The 15872-nt window shown below is 38.2% G+C and overlaps 1 protein-coding gene across 1 annotated transcript; it reads right to left on the bottom strand.

The window, feature by feature from the left end:
- Positions 1-860: 860 nt before the first annotated feature.
- On the bottom strand, positions 861-6770 carry LOC122667583 (monoacylglycerol lipase). The gene is made up of 7 exons (XM_043863915.1): positions 6350-6770; positions 3403-3441; positions 3029-3099; positions 2010-2074; positions 1668-1757; positions 1501-1593; positions 861-1275 (listed from the first exon to the last, which is right to left on the bottom strand). The coding sequence occupies exons 1-7, from the start codon at positions 6712-6714 to the stop codon at positions 865-867; spliced, it is 1134 nt and encodes a 377-aa protein (XP_043719850.1). The 5' UTR covers positions 6715-6770; the 3' UTR covers positions 861-864.
- Positions 6771-15872: the final 9102 nt, after the last annotated feature.

Genomic DNA, 15872 nt, shown 5'->3' with positions numbered 1-15872 from the left:
CATGTGTTTATATTTAGAAATGCAGCTGTTTCTTGGGGTAGTAAGAAACAAGGGTGTGTTTTGAGGCATACACATGGAGCTATGTACATTGCTTGTAGTACAGAAGGTACTAATGCATTCTAGATAAGACACTTAATGGAATTTGGGCTAGATCTTGTAAATGATCCAGTGGAATTTTTCTGTGATAATCAGGCACCAATAAGCTTGATACACGATGGTACAAACGGCTCAAAGTGAAAAGATATAGAAATACAGTTTTACTATATACAAGATATAAAAGAAAATAGTGAAATTGAAGTAACCTATACACCTACGAGTGGTATAGTAGTTGATCTCATCAAAAAGGCAGTTTCTGCGGAAGCTTACATTAAACATGTGAATTTAATAGGACTTGAAGCAACCTAAGTAGAATCAAAACTAAATGCCTAGAATATGAATAGGACATAGAACAAATCTAAGTATGGAATGGGAACTGAATGTTCCTTCTCATGACAATAAAAATCTTATAATAATAATCTTGAAAATGAGAATGTAAATGGAAGTTTCATGACTGATGTTCCTGAAAATGAGAATGTGAATAGACAGTTGTTCAAATTCATTATAATAACCATGGTTTCTTTCCAACCAAGGACAATAGACAGTTGTACACACAACAGGATATGTCGATTCACTATCATTAAACATTTTGTAGCTTCACTTTCATTAAACATTTTGCAATGGTATGTACAAAACTTTCACTCCTACACACACACAACAGGAATCTAATCCTGCAAACAGATTTTGCCAATTGGAATTAACCTTTCAGGCAAATATTATAATCAGTAAAAATAATTAACCGGTGATTCATTATTGCCCTTTGCATGTTCACCGGGAATGTAATCGCTTCTCCATCCAGTTGATTATGTCACCTGCTATCCCTTCGCGCTCAGGTTCAAAAAGTAGGTCATGCAAGAAGCCTTCATAGAGTATTATGTCTTTGAACTCTGAGGCTGCTACATTGTAGAGTTCCTGCGAGGCGAGAGGATCAGTGACCCTGTCAGCAGTCCCATGGAGTACCAGGAATGGGACAGTGACAGACTTCATGTTTCGCAGCAAGTACGAGGATATGCGGAGAATCTCATGACCCGTTCGGACCCTTATGGGTCCAGTATATACCAGTGGGTCTGTGTACTTGGCCACCATAGCAGCAGGATCCCTAGACACTGGAATTCCCCTCCTATTCGCACCTTTGAATTGGAATCTGGGAGCAACAAGAGAGAATAGAGGTGCCACAGCCTGCATTAAAGAAATTGAGAAAAGGATCTTAGAAAAATGCGAGGAATTGGATAGCGTAAAGTCAATATAACTGGGTTTAATTCATCCTTGTTGAGTGGCCACACAATAACATGAATACCAATCCCCCTCCCTCCCCCCGCCCTGCCCTCCAAAGATGAAAAAAAATATATTTGGCTTAGCTTTAATTTATACTTGTCATCACAAGTGAGATAGAAAGAAAATTACCCCAACGATTGGGTGTGCTGGTTTAACACGCAAAGCCGGTGACGTTAGTACTATTCCCTCCAGCATGCATTTGATGCGAGGATAAGAAGCAGCCTAGAAATACCATGGTTAACCAATGAGAAACACAGTAGAAATCCACCAAAACTTCGAACAGGTAAATTTCTTACCTTCAACACCACAGCACCACCCGTAGAATGACCAAAGAGAAAGCATGGAATTTCTGGATTCTCCAGTTTAACTTTCTCCAAGAAAGCTCCCTGGAGAACATATAATACACAGCTCTTCAGGGTAAAAGAAATTGAGGAACATAACATATCCATTTTACAGGGTCATATGGAATACCCCATAAGGTATGAATAGACTTGAAAAATAAGCTACATCCTCAGCCTCAGCCTGGACAGACTACCAGAACAGTGGCTGCTCATTAAACTAACTGATTTCATCAATCTCTATGTAAATGTTTAGGATTGTTGTATGAACAATAAATTGAACATTGAGGACAAACTTACAGCATCTGCAACAACATGATCAAGTGAAGGTACATATCCATGCAATCCATCACTCCCGCCGTGACCTATAAAGAACTACAAAAGGTTAACGAATGGAGAGGATGATCCCAAAAAGGCAAACCAGTAAACTGCCATGATTGGTAAGCACTAAGACAAATTATAAATTCCTGTGGGAAGGAAATGTTTTGAGATATACAGCTCATAATAGGTATTCAACTGCAAGTCTGACAAAAGCAGGAAAAAAACAAATTCCCAGAATAAAATAAATCTGATGATGAGAAATATGTTCTCATTGCAAGTTTTTATAGGCCATACAAGACCTAGACATCAGAAAACAAACATTTAATCTAATATGTCAGTAATACTACAACGGGCAAATTGAACCCAGAACAAATATGGTTCTCATCTCCATGTTTAGCCAATTCAATCTGCAAACTCATAAGTGGAACCAGATTGTATTGCAATAAAGTGTCTATGAAAGAAGCAAGATGACTTGCCCATCAGATGGAAGAACCTCCAACAGAACAACCCCCCCCCCCCCTCTATAGCCATCTGATGACATTAGATGTGTCATCCTTTCCCAATATCACATTTCAGAATAGCTAAGATCTTGCACATTTAGTTTGCATGAAAGAGATAGTAATTTTTTAACTTTATTAATTCTTTTCCAAATTCTGAATAATTTTTTTGCTTTCTACGCTATTCTTCCATTTTGAATTATATACAGAAAAAAGGGCATACCCAGTGCACGAGGCTCCTGTCACAGTGGTGTCTGAGGAGGGTCATAATGTACGCAGCCTTACCCCTGCTTTTGTAGAGAGGCTGTTCCAGACTTGAACACGTGACCACTTGGTAACAATGGACCAACCTTACCGTTGCACAAGGTCCACCCTCATTTTTGAGTTATATACAAGATCCTAGTTAATAGGCCCTAGTGCTTATGTCTGATGCATAGTATACCACAACTTTGAAGACACTAAGACTAAAAGAAAGTAATCACAAGGATTGAAGACACTCACCTACCCAGTCCATTGCATAAACCCCAAAACTGCATGAGGTTAGTTGCCTAGCAAAATGAGCATATCTTCCACTGTAGACAGACATCACAAAAGAAGCAGAAAGCTGTTAATCATAAATTGTCCAGCAACAAACTCAGCCTTGTCCCAACTTACTGGGGTCGGCTACATGGATCCAAACAAAACAAAGTAGTAAAAACTGAGGTCTAAACACAGAAAAAGAGGAATGAAGAGATGGGGCAAAGAGATGAGAAGTGAAAAACTGGAAATGACAAATAAAAGATGGAATATAAAAAGAAAAGGAAAGATAAAAGAAGCAAGTAAGAGGAAAGAGGCTCAGCAAAGTAGGCAATAAAGTTGAAATACCATAGCATTACCTGTGTTCATTAAGTCCATGAATAATGATTATGATGCCCCTGAAATACAAAGAGAATATTCTTAGCAAAAAAATATGGGGAACATTAAACAAAGTAACAGCTCAAAATTTAGATCCATACATACTAACAATTTGAGATCATGAGATTCCAGAGGCAAACCAGTGACTAAACCCCTTTTTGTCCTAATGTCAATCATGTTGTGCCATAACTTTACTAGGAAAGTAAATTTATCCTAAGACAAGAAGGAAGCTAAAACAGCAACCCATTAAACAGCCCCCAACCCTCCCCCCCTCCCAAGCCAAAAAAAAAAATAAAGAAAAAAAGAAATTCTAGTGAGGTCACTAATTTCGTTTTGAAATTTTTATGTATCTGAACTTGAATTAAAAGAAAAAATACAGAATAATCAGAAATATGAAGGCTGTGATGAATACAGAATAAACAAAATTAACGGGCCTTTTCATGGTAATGAAATGATATGAGTATTGGTGGGCTGGTGGGGTAGCAGCATTCCTTGGCCCCCTCAGAAAGGGGTGGCTGTTTGCTTTATATGCATTCAAACTTAGTAAGTTCTTTATGTATCCAAAGGGAGGGGGGGACAAGAAGGAACAGGTCACTTGTATAATAATCAAACTTCAACAGAATGATACAGTGCAAGTCAACTGTACTTCCAAGGACACCTTGGGAAACAAGTATATTGACAAGTACCCTTAATTGCATGTAAAGAAATTGTCCAAAAGGAGAAAGCAAATGCACAAGAGCAACCCAAAACTGATGCAAAAAATTGTGAACAAAATGCAGGGCTTGAAGAAAGGCTAGTGCAACAGATGCAAATATAAAGTACCTACTTTACTCATTCATAGCATAGATAACTTTCTTTCACTAAAAACCAAAGAATTCAACAAAAATAGGGCGTCTATAAAAGATTACTGATTCAGCTTCATTCTGAATCAAGATGGTAAGAAAATAAATTTTTTTTCTTTTTTATCTTGGTTGATAAATATATATGATATGATGCAAAAATTCAGACTTGTGAAATACAGAGCTTGATCCAATAGTCATCTTAGGACATTTCCCCATTAATTTTAATGTCATGCATTGACCACATAATACCCTAGCAGTGCCTCTCCACATCATCCAACCAAACTCTAATTCTATATAACACATTTATTGTTCCTCCTTATCAATGATAGAACAAGATCCAAAGAAAAATGACAATCTTTAGTTTCTCTTGGTTATCAATCTTTTTCCTGTCTCCAATAAAAAAATATACTCTATTTCCAATAAATAAATAAAAAAAGAAAATTTGCCATTGCTGATAACCCCCCATCAAATAATCCCTCTTACGTTAGATAATATTAAAACAGTTGGTAATAAACATCTCTGGATAGCCTCGATTTGGCCCTTATCTCATCTTCTGTCTTGTTAATCGAAAAGTAGATAATTTGCATACAACGTTCACCATGGGACGATTAATTCCCATGTAAGAAAACATAAGACTTTGTAGGCTCAAGGAAAGGCTACCACTTGGAGAAGAAAATTTGAGGATTGATGCAATGAAAAAAACAAGTACAGTTTAAACACTCAAAGGGATAGATAAAACGTCTCATATTTGTTTGGTTCACATGTCACCACACAGACCTCCAGCTACAAAAGATAATATGGTAGAGGGACTAACATCTGAATATGGAGTGAGACAATATCCATGCATATTATCATTAACAAGATATAGCATTTACTAGTAGAAATCACCCCCCCCCCCGGCTGCCCACAAAATTTGTACCTAATCAGTTTTTCCAAACTACCACTGTAAATGTTAAATTCATCTAAAGAGAATACCACCGAAGCTCAATTAGCCATCCACCGCCATTAATACACTCAAAATAGGATATTATCCACTTTCCCTCAGTTGAGGACAGAGCACCTTTAACTCCGTTACCTAGTTAGTACCTATATATGAGCAAGCGACCTTAAAATTAAGTGTTTGAATGGCATTAGAATAGTGTCCGGATTGCAATCCTGGTACTACAAATTAATCTTAGGACAATTCTGACCAAGATGCAGAACTGTAGTCTAATAAAGCGAGAGAGAAACGATGCATGATAGTGCTATAACGACACTGTACAACCCAAATTGAGTAATTCATTCCAGTAAATAGCAGCTGAAAAAGGAAAAATAACAATAGGCAAAAAGATTCCAGCACGCCCTCGACCAAAACTAGATCAACACACCCTGTGTTTTTTGCCAAGTGGAAGGTCATCCGGAAATTCTAACCATTGGATGTTTAGAAATGATATGAATTGACCACTTCATGTAAAATTTTAGATTGTTATTATATGCATCCTTCCATATATGTACATGTAGCAACTGTAGTCAGCTAGTAGTTCTTGATTTTATCAATACCTTGTTTTGCCAATTGGTAAACTCAGAATGAAGTAAAACTGGGCAAACTCAGATTGGACTGAAACTTAACAGGTGAATGTTCACTTGTACACATAATTTCAGCCTCACCTGAACTGCCACATGGAAGTTATTGGAGGACGAGCAATTCTATTTCCGAGAGAGGGCGTGACTAGCCCCCGCTCCCATCATATTATAACAACCCAACGATGCTAAAAAGGAAGCTCAAGCTCTAAAAGATAATGTAAAAAAACATTCAGCTTGTGTATACACAGATGATTCTTAAATAGAATTCATAAAGACATAGTCAGCTAAAACCGAATTAAAATTAGAAAGAGAACCAATTTTCTTCTCGAACTCATTATACTGGAAACCCAATTCTTTAACTTTTCTTATCACGAAGAACTACCCACAACCCTAAAATAAGGAAATAAAAAAAGAGACGGGAAAAGAAAAGCATCCACACACGATAAAATTTAGGCACGAAGAGCAAAAGAAACAGAGAGAGCGCAGGGAAAATTAAGCGAGGCGGATATGTTGTTGACCTTACTTCATTTCTCCAGAGATGGGAATCCAAGAACGACAGAACAAAGCGTTCTTCCTGACTCCGAAAAATATTGACGTACTCCAGCGGCAAACATTCCCCTCATCTGTTCCGGAGATCATCTCCAGACCCTCAGCCAAAACTCTCCGTCTCAATGCATCTTCTTCATCTCTCCTCTTGAAAACCGCAATCCGCTCGGGAGAGGAAAGGGAGGGTGACGAGTAGACCCACAAGAGGTTCCGAGGCAACAGAAGAAGAAACCAAACTAATGTAGATTGAATGAAGATGAAGGCACGCTTCAGAGAATTGAAAACTGGAATTATACGACCACTAGCACCTGAGGTCAGTTCCTCCATCCGCACCGCTTCCATCGTCGTTGAGGGAAGAGAGAGAGATAGAGAGAGAACCAGAGAATCTGAAATCCCGAGTTTCACGAGGTATTTATAGTGAATGGAGGAAAGAGGAATAAAGGAAGTTTTTTAAAAACCGCTACAAAGAAGAAACTGCGGTGGAGGACCTGAGGGTTTTTTATTCATTTATTTATTTGGGTAAAGTCAATGGTGGGATTGGTGGTCCGTTTTGACGCAACAATCCATTCTCATGTCTAACAACCAATTAACACACAACGCGTTGCCATAAAAAAAAAAACCATTAAAGGATAGGGAAATCCAATTAAAGTGGCATTATGTGACAGCATGAAGGGTGATTTTAATAGATAATACTTAAAAAAAAATCTATTTAATTTCAGAAGAAGGATTCTTTCGTTAATTTGCGTAGATGATTGGATGATAATGGAACTGTTCTATCCAGATGCTTTTCAGACTTTCGAATGTTATACGTCACAGATGACATATACGATTTGAGGTCGTCTAATACTAAGTTGGCCAAGATTTAGAAAAACTTCAAAAAGAAAAAAAGAAAAAAGAAAGAGTACCTGGATATTCCTACAAAGTACCATCCATGATCCAAGGTTTTTGATACACCAAAAAACATCCGACCACTCAACGGTCGACATGTGGTAAGATCCTAATCGATAATAAACAAGAGAGATCGTGCGACACGTGTAATCAAACTTGGCTTGAGGGTCAAGCAACCGCACAGAACACGAATCAGAAAACCGTTCCCTCTAACAGCACTTGGGATGGAGTCTCGTTTCCCACTAGGAGACTTCTCCCCCTCATTGAGGCAAGTAACCAAACCCACTATGGCACGTGTCAGAAGGTGGGACACAGGGAGGCCACCAACCACCTCGATAATCATGTCAAGTATAAAAAGAGGAGGGGACCCAGGTAGAATACGCTCATTTTTTACCAACTTACTGCTCTCTCTGTACCCTTTCTCTAACAAATCATCTGTGCACCGGACTGACTTTAGCATCGGAGAGTCCCCCCTTGGAGTCCGCTCCGGGCTTCTTCTTTGTCTTTTCTCCCCTTGCAAGTCGTACACGTCATCAGAAGACTTTCCTGCCGCAATAGTTTTAAATGTTGAATAGATCTTCACGAACCCTAAAATCGGTCCATAGATCCAAAAATAGAGAAATTTCTAAGATTTTGGGTGTGAATTGATTGTATTTGATTGGTCAAAATCGAGATCGATCATGACCAATTTCGATATGGCCGACTCATCGATACGATTCTCGATTCTTAAAACCATTACTCAAGGCAATGTCACATGGGAGCATGGTCTTACGAATCAATATTAGATTTTGTATTAGTTTTGCTCATGATTGATATTGATACCATAGAGATCTGGTTGTTGTTTTACGAAAAATAAGTTTTTGATCCTATAACAGTCCGATTTGATCAAACACGGCCAATATGTATTGATTTCGACAAGGACAAATTTCATCGCCGATGCTGTGAACTAAATCCATGCATGGGAGTGCAGTGATAATAGCATCTTATAACAATTTGATGATTGAATGAAATTCCTGCAATAATGGGAAACACATTTTGGACATGCATATAGGGAAAGTAATAATGAAAAAAAATATATATGTATATTTCCGTCTAAATTTTATTTTCTTGGAGAAAGTTCTCTTCACTCACAGGGATGAGATTCAATGGTCATAATTAGGGGTGTCAATTGGCCTGGTTCTTTAACAGTTCTGGCCATAAGGGGTCAGGACTAGAACTAGATCAATAAGCTAATTGATTCCAATTCTGAGATCCAAGATCATTAACTAATGGGTGAGTTGGTTCCGATTCCTAAACGGTTCCAAGCAGTACCAAAAAATAAAATTCCCTAACACATGCTACATGTAATCAATAATATTATAATAAGATACTACTACATTACCAAAAAATAATAAGATATTAATTTCATTCACATGAGATCTGCATCCCATTATCATTTTTTTCCTTCTCAAATCATGGAACTAGTTCATATTACCTCTTGTTTTGTGTTCAAATAATAAGTATGAACATCACCACCCTCTTAACTTAAGATTATTTTAAGGTATGTTCCTAAGTTAGCATTCCCAAATGGACCTTTAAACTAACAATCAAAATCGTTGGTACAATAGCATATGAGACAAATGGTACCAATCAAATTGAAAGATTAAAAATAAGGGTTTGATCTTAGCTTTTTTTTTTTTGGCTAAAGGTCAGCAAATGAATAGTATTAAAATAAAATAAAGAATGAGAGGATACAATCTGTTGAAATTACCATTCCACCTTCGACATGGCCATTAGCAGAACAACAATTCAACCAATGACAAACAAAAAAGCACTATGAAAATATATATCTAGGCCTCATTTCAGCATCCCATAAAATATCTGAAGTTACAGAATTCGGCGCTCCATCCCAACTTGTTGATGTCATAGACTTCGCTGCGTATTTGGCCAATTGATTTGCCACATTATTAACTTCACGGTAACAATGAGTTATAAACGACGTGGAATCATCCAAATACTTCTTGAGAGATCTCCATTTCTGTTGAAATAACCAAAGGATAGAAACATTCCTAATGCAGTACACCACTGACCGTGGGTCACATTCCACCAAAAATTTCTCTACATTCATGTCCTTCGCCTGCTGTATGCCTACAAAAAATGGCACAAACCAACTAAGCCTACTCGTAAATCCGCCAAGAGAGGTTAAAAAGTCTCACTATTCCCGTGTGCTTTTAATTGAACAATCCCTTTAAGTAAGACACAGTCTTGTATTTTGACGGAAAAAATCAATGAGAACAGCCATGAATCCGAATCGCTTCAACGCCAAAATCGTATGAGAGCCAAGCAACCTGTGACAAGAAGCAACCAAAGTTTTCAACTGCTCCACGACAAGTTACTTCTAACCGTGATTCCAGGTAGAATTAGTCTTCCTAACAGAAATTTAAACCATTCAGGAATTCATGTTTGCTCACAATTTAGACTTTTTCAAACTTGACTGTCTCTCTCTGTATAGAAATGAAGGGGGAAAAAAGCGCTTTAACACTACACACTGTACCAAGTGCCAAGAAAAAAAAAAAAAAAAAAAAAAAAGAGTTTCTATTTCTTACAACACCATTATCATAATTTTTTATTACTCTTATTTATTTTTTTTTTATTGGGAAAGAGATCACTACGATCCAATTTGCACACCAGCATTGTGACAATCTCTTTCTCTTATTTATTTAGTAAAAAAGAACATTGTTAGGCTACGTGGCACCTACGCGGCTGCATCTAGACACAGAAAATGTGATATGAGCACCCCAACCCTAGTAAACTGAAAAATCTTATCCGTGTTGAATTCCTTGCACGTTCTCATTGGCCCTTGTGCTGGTACAGGAGTCACGCAACCTGGCAGCAATCTCCTTACATTTTTTTCAAGGAAAACATTATCTACGCTGCTAGGAGAGGGTACACTAACACCCTTCCTCTCTCTCATATTCAGATGAAGTTACCTTATTGCTCTACTATGTAGGAATCATTCCATTGCACCTCATTGATATGCTCCTCTATGTATTTTAATGAGACCTAACCCAAGTGGTGCAAAAAATGCAGATAGGCTGATCCAACTTTGAAGCTTGTGTTGAAATAAACGAGATGTGTAGCAAAGTTTGGATTGGGTCAATACTTATAGTTCATGATCAAGAGTAGAGAAGAAACAATTTCAAAAACAAAATTCATGATTACCTTAGAGTCGCAAGTGTAACTCTTATAGAAGCTATTGTGAATTCAGTGGTGTACCGCGTGGATTCCAAGTGGAGCTTAGGTGGATTCTTAGCCTTGTTATCTTCCGTTCTATCTTTCCCTATATCACAAAGTCAGAGTTTTACAAAAATGCAGGCCTGGTTTAAATTTGGACCAGGTTTTTGTAATAATTTGAGTTGGACCTTAGTTTTTGGGTTTTATTATTGTAGTGAGCTGAATATAAAACCAAAAGTAGAGGTTTTAAGGGCTGTATGAAATTAATACTTTATTTTCGTGGGTTCCATTTATTCATAGTTGTCAAGACCCCGCCAAAGCTGACAGGTCAAGTTTTCAAGAGCTGGGTGGTCACATCCCTCATTGGCTTTATTTTTTATTTTTTATGTAAAATTCATACTTTTTTCTAATGTAGTCATTTGGTGGTGTATTTTGTTTACATACAGCGACATGCATGGGATCATGCATGTGTATAACGAATAAATAAAAAATAATAAATGAAAGAAAGAAGAGGATTGCAGGAGAGAAAGTCGAAGACGTGTGGGAGTGAAACCCTTGAGCGCTCAAGTCGCCACTGTGACAGAGGATCAATTCAGATCGTCTACGCTGCAGCTGCCCGTAGCAGCCTGTGCGGTGTAGACTGGGTCGTGTGTGCAATGATCGTTTTACTTTTGCTTAGGCAAAACGTTTGGGCAGGGATAAGACGATCTTTGTGCACGCAACTCAGTCTGCTACTGACAACGCACCATAAAGAATCTGAATCCACAGAGAACTAGAGGAGAGGAATCTGGTGACTGCGACAGCCTTGGCCCACCAACAGGAACCCATCTCTTCTTCGTTCGGGCGGGATGAGTGGGGGAACTCTAGATCTGTTGGGAGTGGAAGGAATGATTCTGTTTATTCTTTTTTTCGGGTAATGGTGGCATAAGTCTTTTGGGTTTTTTTTGGGTAAGATAGCGGTGGCATAAGTGGAACCCTCCATTGATGTTGAGTGGGAGTGGGTTTGTGGGTCTGTAGAGCCCATTTGCATTTTATCACCCTTTGATGTTGAGCCCATTTGTTGTTGCATTGGGACTGAGTTTGTGGTCTTGTCTGAATTATCCTTTTATTTGTTCAGCCCATTTGCATTGGTTGGGCTTTGTGGCCTGTCACTACTGTTGAACCCAATCTTAGAAACTTGATATTACAGATGGCTAGTACAAGATTTCTACGAAATTTACAAAATCAACAGAAATATTTCGGTTTCGCAGGCTGTCGAAATGAAAAATCCTGCGATATTGAAGGATTGCAATGTGTCGACCGAAATTTCGATCATTTGTTTTGTTTCACCTATATTTCAGTCGAAACTATTCAAACGTCTTTAGTATAAATTCCACACTTCTAGTGAAATGGGTCAAAATTTTGACCTGTTTCGCTCATTTTGTATGGTTTTGGCATAGGAGATTGAAAACCCCAATTTTTGTGCTTTCTTGGATAAATGGTTGTTGTAGAAGGTTGGAACAAGTACTTGGGCAGTAGAGGACCACAATGGAAGTGACGAACTATTGTGTTTTTGAAAGATTTGTGCAAGATTCAAAGTTGGAGGTATATCACTTTATTCAGCAGCGGTAACAAAATTCTAGTGGTTTCGATCTCGACGAGAACTTGTTTTAGTACTAGGACTCTAGGATAGGTATAGGGGTGACTTGTTACTTGTATTGTTGATTCCACTATATTATGATTCTTAGTAACAAACCATGTATGATCCATGATTTATGATATGGTTTACAATTTAATGACTATTGATTCCTAATGCATATTTAGGTTGTTTTACTTGAATTATTTGTGCCCTAGTACTAAACATTCTGTGGAATAGGTTATATTCTTACATCCTCTCACATTTGGGAATACCATGGTACGTGATATAGGAGAAATTGGCATTATAGGTAGTGAAATTCCCTCTTAATATCTTTAAGTTTGATACATAGATCTTAAGTTATTCTATGATAAGATAAGGCATTTTCACATGATTATATATAGGGTAAAGTACACGTACTCCCCTAGAATGCACCCAACATTCCTCGTAGCCCCCTAAACGGTTCAATATTCCACGTACCACCCCTGTTTTACACCCCAAATGCCATTTAAGTCTACACCAGGTATTAAATGCTATAAAATGACCAATCTACCCTTTCTTCTATCTTTTCTAAAATTTGAAAAGACCTAATTGCCCTAACCTATTTGCTAAAATTTGAAAAGACTAAAATGCCCTCATCTTCCCAAAATCATCATCTAATTTTACATACCCACCACCACCACCACCACCGTGAAGCCCCACCAACCACCACCAACACCATCACCATCACCACCACCACCCATCATTAACACCATCACCATCGTACCGAAGCATAGTTCTCTTCAATTTTTTGTAGAGGTAGAGGCAGCTTTTGTACTACTGGGACGAGTTCGGTGACAAAGGAGAGAATCTCACCGTCGATCCTTGGCTAGTCTTTGAGAATCCCAGACTCAAGAACGCTTACTATGCCTTACAAGCTTGGAAGCAAGCTATACAGTGATGTATGGTTATTATATGCTCCGTTCACTTGGGAGACGACCGAGATGGAAGAGATTGGTAACAGATTTTCAGATCTTTCAATTCGTGTTCAGTTTTGGGGTTTCAATGGTGATGCTTTGGTTCCATTTTAATGGGTTTGGGTGTTCTGGGATTTGGGGTTGGTGTTTTAATGCTGTGTTTAATGCTTCTTTGTTAGCTCTGTTTATTGATTTTCATTCTAGGAATTATACCGGAAGTAAGAAGAAAGGTTGAGAAGATGGACAAAACGTCTTGATTCTATGAGATTTTTCTGTTTTTTTGGGGGGTTTTTTGAAATGGGTCAATAAATTCTGAAATATATGTAAAAAAAAAACGTTTGTTTGTTTTACATTCCCATTCTCAGATCTAGGAATAGATCCAAGAAAGATTTCCATTCTAGGTTCTCGTTTTCTTGCATCCTGCAGCCCTCACTTGTTTTCGATTTTGAAGAAGAATCACAGGGAGACGTCTGAAAGGAACACACAGAAAACCTAGCAGATGAGTGGAGATTTCCCCTTATTGGCCGAGTTATTGCCCAGAACCCCTCATCCTGACGCCATCTTCTAGGTCACTTTAGGCTGCGTGGTGTGCATTTGTGGCCATGGAAGAACCCACGTTCTGTTGTGGGAAGTTTGGAAACAATCTCCCTGTATCTCTTGTAGGGTACGGTGGTGATGGTGTTAATGGTGGATGGTGGGTGGTGGTGGTGGTGATATTGGGTATCTAAATTGTAAAAGAAGACTATGATTTGGGGAAGATGAGGGTATTTTGGTCTTTTTCAAATTTTAGCAAATAGGTCAGGGCAATTAGGTCTTTTCAAAATTTTAGAAAAGATAGAAGAAAGGGTAGTTTGGTCATTTTTTAGCATTTAACATATGGTATGGACTTAAATGGCATTAGGGGGTAAAGCAGGGGTGGTATGCAGAATATTGAGGGGTGGTACGTGGAATATTGAGCTGCTTAGGGGGGTACGAGGAATATTGGGTGCATTCTAAAGGGGTACGTGTACTTTACCCTTATATATATGTATAACTTCATTTTATGAGATGTATAATGATTGGAGATGTATGATTTTATGGGATGCATGATGATTGATAGATGTAAGATTTTATGAGATATACATATGATTGCATGGATATAATTCTTGAATTGGTTTCGATTTCTCTATGCATATGTGTGTTGGAAATTTAAACATGAACATGATATGAGATATTCTTATTTATGTTTTTGAATATGAGAGTCAAGTTAGTACATGGCATGGAATATAATTCTGATTTTAGCATTATTATGTCATTATTGGAAGATATGGTTACCCCTATATGACATGGTCCAATGTTGATTTGGGTGGGTTGACAAGGCTGTGTAACGCGCGCAGGCCATGTAGAATATATAAAATGTACACTATCAACCTAGGATCCTAAGTGGGTGTGAGTTTTTAAAATCTAAGGTTTCCACTATGTTTAGAGGGCCTAAAATAGGGTGTCCTAGAAGTTTCAGGATCTAATTGGCCCTCAAAACCAACCATCAAAACTTGTAGAAAAAAATATATAGGTTTCAGTTGAAACATCTTCGTTTCGAGACTGGTCAAAACATTTTGGTTTCGAGCCTGGTCGAAACATTTCGGTTTCAAGCCTGGTCGAAACCATGCATGAACCAAAACCTGGAACCTTGACAGATGTGCACGACTAGGAGATTGGCCACTTATTCATTGTGCATCGGTTGTTTCCAATCCGTGGATCATTGACTCCGGTGCCATTGAGCACATGACTGATTGACTGGTTCTTCCAACTTATTTCACAAGTATACCTCTTCATTTGGAAAACACAAAGTTTGAATAGCAGATGGATCTCTCTCCTCTATATCTGGGAAGGGTTCCATAAGCTTCTCTCCTTCTCTTACATTTTCTTTTGTACTGCATATTCCTAATTTTACTACTAATCTTCTCTCCATTAGTAGTCTAACTCGAGATTTGAATTGTAAAGTAACCTTTTTCCTTGATCATTGTATTTTTCAGGATCTGGAGCATGGGAGGACGATTGGATTGGGTAGGGTGCATGGTGGTCTCTACTTGCTTGAGGGCGCTTCTACATCAACAACCTTGCCTTCTCAGCTTCATTTAGTTACTCTTCAGCTTCCTTTAGCTTCTTCTGCTACTTTGTATCAATGGCATTGCCGCTAGGGCCATCCCCCGCTAGGGATCTTGTCTCTTTTATTTCTTAAACTTGTTAAAGAATGTAATTGAACTGAGTTTTTTTGTCAGGCATGTGTTATGGCCAAACAAACTCGGTCTACTTATTCTCCAGTTAATCAAATAAGCAGTGTTGTTTTTCATTTAGTTCATACTAATGTGTGGGGTCCCTCTCGTCGTACTTCCATTTCTGGTCACCGTTGGTTTGTTATTTTCATAGATTGCCATTCTCGTATTACTTGGGTTTATATGATGCAACGCAACATAAGAGTGAAGTATTCCGTTGTGTCCAACTATTTCATAAAATGGTTTAGACCCAGTATCAAGCTACCATTAAAATTCTTAGGAATGATAATGGTACTGAATACACTGAGGGCCAGTATCTAGTTGATCATGGAATCATTCACTAAACCAGTTTGTTGATACTCATGCCCAAAATGGGGTGGCCGAAAGAAAGAACCGCCATCTTTTGGAGGTTGCTTGTGCACTCATGTTTGCTCGTCATGTTCCTTCACATTACTAGAGTAATGCTGTCCTCACTGCTACTTATCTGATAAACCGCATGCCTACTCGTTTTTTGGGTGCCTCGATCTCCTATCTCCTACTTGTGTGTTATGTTTGTGACACATATTCCCCTGG

This window comes from Telopea speciosissima, chromosome 7 (assembly GCF_018873765.1).
Source record: "Telopea speciosissima isolate NSW1024214 ecotype Mountain lineage chromosome 7, Tspe_v1, whole genome shotgun sequence".
Taxonomy (NCBI): domain Eukaryota; kingdom Viridiplantae; phylum Streptophyta; class Magnoliopsida; order Proteales; family Proteaceae; genus Telopea; species Telopea speciosissima.
This window is presented reverse-complemented; position numbering and strand designations above follow the sequence as displayed.